The 10,000-nt window shown below is 40.0% G+C and overlaps 2 protein-coding genes across 3 annotated transcripts in view; one reads left to right on the forward strand and one right to left on the reverse strand.

Moving 5' to 3' along the window:
• Positions 1–10,000, forward strand: part of LOC138052050 (kazrin-like) — a 50,038-nt gene that overhangs the window by 24,919 nt on the left and 15,119 nt on the right. The gene's annotated exons all lie outside the window — the stretch shown is intronic.
• The window catches only part of LOC138052051 (uncharacterized), a 35,047-nt gene that overhangs the window by 601 nt on the left and 24,446 nt on the right, over positions 1–10,000 (reverse strand). Inside the window, exons 5-9 of the mRNA XM_068898406.1 lie at positions 7,475–10,000; positions 7,295–7,408; positions 7,001–7,187; positions 6,268–6,344; positions 1–1,873 (exon numbers count right to left, since the gene is read on the reverse strand). The exon at positions 1–1,873 is cut by the window's left edge and continues 601 nt beyond it; the exon at positions 7,475–10,000 is cut by the window's right edge and continues 1,193 nt beyond it. Coding sequence (XP_068754507.1) covers positions 7,527–8,618 — 1,092 coding nt within the window. The 5' untranslated portion in view covers positions 8,619–10,000 and the 3' untranslated portion in view covers positions 1–1,873; positions 6,268–6,344; positions 7,001–7,187; positions 7,295–7,408; positions 7,475–7,526. The remainder of the gene's footprint in view (positions 1,874–6,267; positions 6,345–7,000; positions 7,188–7,294; positions 7,409–7,474) is intronic.

The raw sequence follows: 10,000 nt of genomic DNA on the forward strand, positions 1-10,000 counted from the left end.
ATGGTTAGTGTGCTCGACTCCGGAGCGAATGGTCCGAGTTGGAGTCCTGGCCAGGGATATTGTGTTGTGTTCTTGGGCTATACACTTTACTCCCACGGTCCCTCTCACCACCCAGGTGTATTAATGGGTACCAGCGAAATGCGGGGGGTACCGGTAACCCTGCGATGGACTGGCATCCCATCCAGAGGGGGAGTAGAAATACTCCTAGTCGCTTCATGCCATGGAAACCGGGATAAGCTCCGCTCCACTTGGCTCGTATGCAGACTTTACCTACCTTACCTTATTTATTTTAGCAAAGTGGCAACTACTAACCCTTTTGTTTTCAAAGAGTGAAGGTGAAAAAAAGTTGCAAATTTGCAAGGGAAATAATGCAGTCGGCCCTGACTGTTTTTTTCCGGGTCGTGATACGTACATGTAAGTCGTGCAGGGGACTGCTCATGGTAGAGAGACTTTTCAGGCAAAGTACTCCAAGTAGGATTTGAACTTGGTATTTGTATTCCCTCATTAGACCACGAAAGGCTACGTGATGAACTATGGGTGAAATGTTTATTAACGAATTGTTTGTGTAATCAGAAACGAGTTTTTGTGTTTTCGTTGCACGCAATATCCAGTTATCATTTGACTTGGTAACACATAATATTCTCCCGGTATTGTTTAGGAAAACAATTGAATATTTTAAAATTCCATCATAGAAACTTGTAAAGCAAGTGTTTACTGGTTTTCATTGGAATCAATGCCATTAACAACAGTCTTCAAATGTGAACAACTATTTTAGGATCGCACTGAACCCGTATAGGCCATTCCAGAATTGTGCAGGGAACTGGGGCGAGTTTCAAATTTGAACCGATCGATAAATTGACACACCATCACATGAAAGGTAACAATGAGATTGGCCATCTGTCCAAGTTTGATGCTTTTAGGTCAAACAGAGACCATCTCTAATTTTGAGGCTGCGTCCACCAAAACCATTTAAAGAGAAAGTACGGCCTAAAAAAAGTTTATCTGAATCGAAAGTTCTTTACCTGTGTTGTCATGCTTGACCACTCATTTGGGCTTAATGCATTTAAATAGCCAACAATAATGCTTCAAAAATGAAAAACCTGGTCAGCTGGTCAGCAACCTCGTTCTGGTCCTGTTTTTCTCTGTCCTTGTGTGAGCTCATTTCCATTAATTAATTAATATATCACATTAAAAATTAAAGTGTAAGACTACACTTAAAAATGGTGTAAAATTACCCTGAATGGCTGTGTAGTGATCTTGCCAGCCCCACTACTCTTTTTGGAAGGTGTAATTTTATCCCATCTAAAAAACTTGAAATTACCCCAAAAAACGTATAATTCAGCCATAAAATGAAGTGTAATTATGTTTATTTATCATCAATTTATAAGTAAAATTACGCATGATGCTACATCGATGGGTAACAAACTCAAGCGAATAATTACAATCGCTTACTTGAGTAAAAAATGCACAACTCTAGATTCACATTTCTATAAGTTAGCCTAGGGCCATTAAGGTTGGTTTTCATATGAACACAGATGGTCGCGGATCGCAGAAAGTTCTTCGATCGTCTGCGATCGTGATCGCACACAATCGCAGAAGGTAGAACCAAGTTCTCTCGCATTGACAGGAATTTTGTATGAAACGAAGATTTGGTGAGCATGCTTTGGCAAGAAAATGTATGTATTTGTGCAGACTTGAGTATAATAAAAACAAAACATTTAAGAGCAACGAGGTGGCCTCCCGAAACGTTTAGTATTCATTCGCCTTTTGCAACGATAAAAATGTCATCATAATTCGGGAGTTCGCCCACAATGAGGATAAATGGAGGACAATCTTGCTTCAACCCAGGTAGCTCTTGTTCAGTAGGCACCACCTGCATATGTAAAATGAAGTGGAAAAGAACAGATGTTATAAACATTATAAAAGGTGCAAGTTACATCGAACTGCATGAGGTGCGCCACCCGCCAGTTCAGATGGAAATTATACTACATAGTACACTATAACAACTAAATTAACTGCATGCTTAGATCTACTTTTGAAGTTGCATCGAACTGCATGCGGTGCGCCACCCGCCAGTTCAGATGGAAATTATACTACATAGTACACTATAACAACTAAATTAACTGCATGGTTAGATCTACTTTTGAAGTTGCATCGAACTGCATGAGGTGCGCCACCAGCCAGTTCAGATGGAAATTATACTGCATAGTACACTATAACAACTAAATTAACTGCATGGTTAGATCTACTTTACAAGTTGCATCGAACTGTATGAGGTGCGCCACCCGCCAGTTGAGATGGAAATTATATTACATAGGTAGTACACTATAACAACTAAATTAACTGCATGGTTAGATCTACTTTGCAAGTTACATCGAACTGTAGGAGGTGCGCCACCCGCCAGTTCAGATGGAAATTATACTACTCAGTACACTATAACAACTAAATTAACTGCATGCTTAGATCTACTTTTGAAGTTGCATCGAACTGCATGCGGTGCGCCACCCGCCAGTTCAGATGGAAATTATACTACATAGTACACTATAACAACTAAATTAACTGCATGGTTAGATCTACTTTTGAAGTTACATCGAACTGTATGAGGTGCGCCATCTGTCAGTTCAGATAGAAATTATACCACATAGTACACTTTAACAACTAAAGTAACTGAATGGTTAGATCTACTTTACAAGTTGCATCGAACTGTATGAGGTGCGCCACCCGCCAGTTCAGATGGAAATTATTCTACATAGTACACTACTAGTTGTGCCTTGCGGCAAGTGCCAACGAGGCAAAATTGTTTTATGTCGCTGGAATGTGTGAAAGTTTGACACAGAGGTGAAATTATTTTACTATAAATGAAAGTAGGAAAGGAAGAGTGTGAAGTAACTCTGATAAGAGTCTTGGTCTTGAAGGCATAATTTTCATCACGTTTTTGAAATGTGGAATGTTGAGGGAGTATTACTTAAGTTCGAAGCAATATCTTGTGATGCTGAAGTGTTACCTTAGTTTACTGGTTGTTTGAGTATTGTTTGAATAAATGTGCACATGAATTTTCGTTTAATTTTTTGATTCAATCAAAAAAAGATAAATACATCAAACGCATGAAGGTTTTTGACTGAACCCTTGGATATTACATCGATTACACTTTATTTACACACTTTGAGAGTGTTCTGTCTGAGTCCAAATATTAAACATCATACTCTTTGTCCAGAGAACGGTGGATTGCTTTTGTACGGCTGCCGTAAAGAATAAGTGACAGAAAAAGCATGCTGATCATAAATCATGACAAAATGGTATGCTAAAAGTTAACTATCAGTATAAACACAAGCTCAACTATTACACTGATGGCGTAAAAACTTTCGGCAGCCCCGTGTAGGGAATGTGTTTCATTGGCGCAACTCGAACTTTCACGCACATGGTGATGAAGGAAAATTATAATAACAATAATAATAACAGCACTGTATTTCACATTGAATGAACCCTGAAAGGCAATGTCTGCTAAGCTAAAGAACCCAACATTTAGTTGTAGGCTTGTAACGGCGATTAACCAGATAATAAATGTATTGAATGCAATTGCAATAGTCAAACAATATTGTCTACCCCCGCTTTGTCCAAGTTGTGAGTGGTTTTAATTACGCAACGCTGGAGTTCAAGGACATTTCTTTGTGCTATAAGAAGATGTGTTATAGTTATTTGTTCAATTCTTTGATCTGAAGTCTTTAAAAACGTGTCAATCGACGAAAGAAAGCACTGGTTTAAAATTGACAAGCAAACACGCTGGTTCGAAATTGACAATTGAACACGCTGGTTCGAAATCGACAAGCGAACACGCTCGTTCTGTCCGAAATTTGTAGGTATAACCCTATTCCTTGATCAGCCGCTGCTTACAATTCAATTTACAAACACGTAAGGCAACTACAAGCACCTCCAATCTCACTAGCTGTATCGTCCGCTGAAACAACACACAAACCACACGATGGAAGCGACACATGCAAAAACGTGACTTCACTACCCAACTATGGAGTATTACTTACACCCAAATATGGTCAAAAAAGGTCCCATACGCTGAGATGAGATTTTTCTTCTGTACTCACGTACGGCTCTATGATTTGCCAACTCGACGGTCGACCCCAGAGGGTCGGCCGCCTCGTTGGCAATAACAACTAAATTAACTGCATGGTTAGATCTACTTTACAAGTTGCATCGAACTGTATGAGGTGTGTCACCCGCCAGTTCAGAACGAAATTATACTACATAGTACACTATAACAACTAAATGAACTGCATGGTTAGAATACTTTACAAGTTACATCGAACTGTATGAGGAGCGCCACCCGCCAGTTCAGATGGAAAATATACTACATAGTACACTATAACAACTAAGGGGGTGTTTACATGATACCGTTACGAGTTTCATTCTGGTACGAGTTCATCCCGGTTCTTACTTATCGCTCTGTATTTGTTTACATGATACCTGTGAAAAATCTCATACCAGTACAACTCATACCGGTATGAGTTCATCCCGGTAGTTGTACCGGATCGAAATTCTCATAACGGTATGAAACGTTATACCGGTATCATGTAAACGCTACATTGACTCCCGTTCCGGTACGAGTCGTCAAGTCGTGGTGGACTGGGACTACCGTAAACGTCCATGTATAAGCCGCACTTTTTTTCACAAAATTGACGGCAAAAATCAAGGGTGCGGCTTATCCATGGATACATCTGTGTTTGGAGTTTTAAAAAACCTAATTAATATTCATACAACTTCTTAAGATCTCAGTAAAGAAACATAAAAGAAACTGAGAGCATGTTGCTGTTGTTCATTGACTTTTTAATGAGTGCATGGTGGCTCCTAAAGGAGCCGTTTGTGTCTTCGAGTGTTTATCTGCGAATCTTGCCCTCCAAGAGTTCTTTCAAGCGATTAATTTTCGCTTTACTCGAACAAGTTAACACCAACCTACAAGGAATATCCATTCCTCCGCACAGCTGCTTGCAGTTACGTCTTCAGCCAGACACTTCCATGCATATCTTTCCACCACGTGCGATAAAATACCACAAAATTCGCGAGTACTCGTGAGGTAAATGGCCGACTGTTTCATTGTCATTGACCACCTTCTCGGCAAATTTGTCGACTGCATTATCAAGCTCCTGTTCTGCATGAATTTTTTCGCCTATTGCGGGTACATCTTTATAGAAGTGGCCACGATACCCAGGCCCTGGCCCAGACTCCTCCCCACATTTAAAGCTTGGCTACTAAGCACTCGTTCGTTTTGTTTCAATATCGAAGGAATTTCAACTTTATGGTGAAACCTTGATCGTTTGTCCTTATTGGTTTATAGCAATAGAACATTACTCGAACTTCAAACTTTATTGTATTACATTTTTTTCCAAAATCTGCACTTCTAAATTCAGGGTGCGGCTTATCTACGGATGCGGCTTATACATGGACGTTTACGGTATTGACGCATGCGTTGTATTTCTAAATATTGGACGCCATTATTGTTTTGGTTCATGCGTCATCCCTGTGTCAATATTTGTGTCGTCCATGTAAACGCGGTATGAAATTCACAACTAGTACCAGAATGAAACTCGTACCGGTATCATGTAAACACCCCCTAAATTAACTGCATGGTTAGATCTACTTTACAAGTTACATCAAACTGTATGAGGTGCGCCACCCACCAGTTCAGATGGAAATTATACTACATAGCACACTATAATATTTAAATTATCTGCATGGTGAGATCTACTTTACTTTCAATGTCATAAAAGAAGCACACCACAGGAAATGTAATTAGAGTAGGTCAAAAGAAGACCTCAACACATTATTGAAACAAATACATAACAATCAAACTTTATCACATCATGCTGAAACACAACACGTTACGTGCAAATAATCATCAAACCTCGTCACATAATAACAAATCTCACCACATAATGACAAAAACACACCACAAGACAAGACTTCAAGACCAAAAGAATAAAGATTACATGAGAAAGTTATAGCTTTCCATAATTCTTTCTTTTTCTCCACTGTATTCTACTACTTCCATTTCATCATTACTCCTAAAACAACCCAAATCCTGACCATCTTCATTGAATTAATGACATGCAACTGTTTGGAAGTTCAGATTTGACTTAAACTTATAGAAAAAGAGGGTAAACTACACTTAGACAATTCAAACAAAGGAAAAACTGTTCCCATAGCAGTACTAGCCTAATATAAAGGACAGGAAAACAACATGGAGTGAACAGTTCTTACCTGTCAACTGTCTTTCACTTCAGACTGAAGTGTTGCTAGTGGTTGTCTGTAGTTGACTGGCTGGCTGCACTATGTTGCTGAGGAATAAATAGGTGTATCTTCATCAGTAAGAACAAATGGAGACCTTACACTAATATCTCCCAAGGGATATTCGTGCTGAATTGTAATCTAACCTTGCACAGCTCTATTAATTTCTTTATTCTCAAATTCATTGCTTTCCTGAATCAAAGAGCTAATTTGAATAAAATCAGTCCAATTCCACTGAACAACACTTTGTATTTAGCCTGTGTGGTGACCGACTGGGAAAAAAACGATTGGAAAACAAAACCGAACCGGAACAAACGAACAAAGAATGAAACAATAATATTATTATTGCAAAAGGAGACAAAGTACACCAATTAAACCAATGGAATAAAAAACAGAGATAAAAGTTATCTGGGCTATAGGTTGGCCAGCACTTCACAGTCTGGGTTCAGCAATGGGTTACTCATGAAGTTCTCTTCTATTTAGCCCTTCACGAATGTTTTCACTTCGTGACACGTATGTCTTCCTCTAATGCACCTGACAATTGAAACCCCCACCCCGGGGAAGTATGGGGCATTAGCCTTGGAGTAGAAAAAAAATGTGATAATGCCCCATATACATGGGCCCTGTTTTCTTTCTAAACCCCAAGTAAAGTGAAAAAATTCCCCCACCCCTGGGACAAACCATGTCAAATAATGCCCCAACCAACCTTCAGACCCTGCTGCATGCCCCACACAGCCACTCTCCCTCTGGCACGTTCTCCCTTGTAATTCCAGCACAGGAAAAGTGGTACCATTTAAACTTGCAATTCTGCCCGTCACACCCGATCATATCCTCCTTCAGATTAGGCTGTCCACACATGCATAAGATGTCATGATCACTATCATCTGATGATTCTGCATTTTAAAATGAGACCAAAACTGTTAGTTGTATCCTCATTAAGTATTAACAACAGGCAGCTTTACATTCATTGATGAAGATTTTTTAGTCATATCAAACCTACCATCATAAGAATTAAAGGCTGATGCATCTTCACAGATTTCTGATGATGAGTCTGAAGAGTCCATTTCCCTTTGTCTCTCACTACCTGTAGTTGTGGCCTGGGATTTTTCTGCAACTGCAACAATATATATGTTTAGTATCTCTCGTTTAACATCAAGGAACTTCAATTTCAACCTATTACCTTTTTTTGCTGCCCTTGTTGCGGCAGCCTTTTGGGGCCCTTGCCGTCTTCTCTATCTCACATCGTCCAGGTGTTTTAGCCACATTTTAGTTTCATCTAGAGAAAGGCAGGTCTTTTTTGCAAGGTCCTCTGCACCTTCCAGGATCTGACTTAGATTGCGATTAGCCTTGATACCATCATTATATGCCTTTTGCAGCACAGTGCTTGGGGGATTTAGGTGAACCACCCCTTCCCCTTTTTGAACTTTCTCATATGCCTCCTCGGGTCCAAGAAAGTGTCCACTGCATCTTCCTTTGCATTTGGTGCACTCCGACCCCCAGGGTTTTGACAAATCTTGTACGGGTATGGGGAAGTACGTTGTAAGAGGGCCTCCTTTGTACCAGCTATAAGTTGTCCCTTTATTCCCTTCTTGACACCTTTTGTGTGGGCATTCTGGTTTGTGGCACAAACTCAGTGCTAGGAAGTATTTAGGGGGCAGGTCATGTTTATGGTTTTGAAGGACTTTTGAGACACTCTCAAAGTGGTCATGAAGCTTTGGGTTATTTTTCTTCAATTCTTCCTTTTGTTCCTTTTTTCCAGATAGGTACACAAGCAGCAAGTTTCTTCTGTCTACCAGGGTTTTTGCTGCTTCATCACATTCTCCCTTAAAAAGCTGTATCTTTGCTTCACCGCAGGGTGCCCCTTGGACTCTTGAAATATAAACATCACTTGCAAGGTCCAAGTTTTGTTTTAACTGTGTTTCGTCAAAGCCTGTAGCTGTGTTAACTGCCCCTCCAAGTGTAGATGGGATAAACAGGATAGAATGGGCAACAGCAAGACAGCCATTCATTAGTTCAACAGCATTCAGATATGACCCTCCTGAGTGTCTGGATGTTACACATGTAAAATAGTGATTTTCCATTGGATGTTTCTCTGCCCATAAAAAGGCAACTTCTTTATGTCCTGGTCCCTCATCTCCAGCACCATCAACTCTTACACACCAGGCATTTTTAGGGGAACCATCCGGGAGTTGGAAAACAGAGGAGCGTTCTTCTTTGTCTTTGATCATTTGAAGATCAGCCATGTGTTGCGAAGGGGACTTGTCATAGATAACAGGGGGCTTCACAATCCCAACACACGTCTTAGGAGTTGTTTCTGTTTCCATAAACAGATATGATGATGTTTGTAGCTGGGCTGGATAGCTATTAACAAAATCAGTTCGTGTAGTCAAATCTGGCTCATTGGCTAACTGCACTCCCTTGTGCTGTTTGTGTGTGTACGTTGTCTAACCGAAAACCCGCAGCATCATCTCTATTAAGTGCCACCTTATCAAGTCCATCCTTTAGCTGTAATTTTTCTAGTCCTCGGTACACAGCATTATTCCAATGTCCATCTGGGTTCATCCCAACAGAAAAGCCTTTCTTGATCTTCTGCATGTGATTTTGGCTACCCCTTTATACCTTTTTGCCGATATCCTGTACTTGTTTTTTACAGTGCAGAGCTGTACTACAGTTCCATAACTTATCTTTGTTTGATACTTTTCCTGCAAGTGTTTTTGTATTCTTTGAAAGGTGACTTTTGGGCCTTTTTTGATATTACCATCAAATGTTAGTACCCCGGTGCACCTCCATGCATCTGCGCCTACTTTATTGGATCTGACAAATTCTTCTATATCCTTTCCTATGTTCGGAAACTTGTTCACAATTTGTGAGACACGTTTGGGTACCTTGCGTTTCAGAAGCCGCCTTTCTGCTTTTAAACGTGCAAGCTGTCGTTTTTCTTTTCTCTTTATTTTCTGCCTTTGAATCTTAACTTGTTCATTCAGGTCAGCAGTCACAACACTGTCAGGATCAACAGTGTCTGAGTCACTCTCACTCACCCATGCATCATCTCCCATTGCTTTCTGTCTCTCATATTCAAGGTAGGCTTGTCTTGACATCTCCACTTTGTTTTTCTCTTTATCTGTCAAATCCACATTCTCAAGGTGGTCACTGAACTCAGTCAATGCATATACCAAAGTATCTTCGGAGTAATTTCGCAGTAACATTCGTAGCTCTGCCTCAAAGGCAAACCAGTTGAGTGTGTTGTCTCTGAGCATTAGTAAAAGGTGATCCATTGAAGGTACAGGTGATACACAGTGGTCTATTCTTTTCTAGAGGGACATCAGGATCTGCAGCTGGTCTAGGTTGTTGAGACTTGTTTGTAACAGCAAGATTAACAACAGCTGCAGAAGCAGTTTCGAACTCATCAGGTCCCTTGTTCTTCTCATCTGATATTCATTCACAGTCTCTTCCTTCTGAACTAGACAGTTGGTCTACAGCACTGTCATCATCTGAATATGTGAGTCCAAATCCGTCTAAGACAGCTTTATCTTGAAGTTTTGCAAGGGTGTCAACTGCATCTCTTAATTCTTTAAACTCTTCTAAAGTACTATTAATTCTAGATTCTTGCTTATGGAATTTTCTAAAACCATACAAATTACTTGCCTTGTTCTTTGATAGGTTTTGCCCTTTACAGCATGCGTACTTTATGAGAAGTCTATCAGAT

Source organism: Montipora capricornis, chromosome 6 (assembly GCF_036669925.1).
Source record: "Montipora capricornis isolate CH-2021 chromosome 6, ASM3666992v2, whole genome shotgun sequence".
NCBI classification, from domain to species: domain Eukaryota; kingdom Metazoa; phylum Cnidaria; class Anthozoa; order Scleractinia; family Acroporidae; genus Montipora; species Montipora capricornis.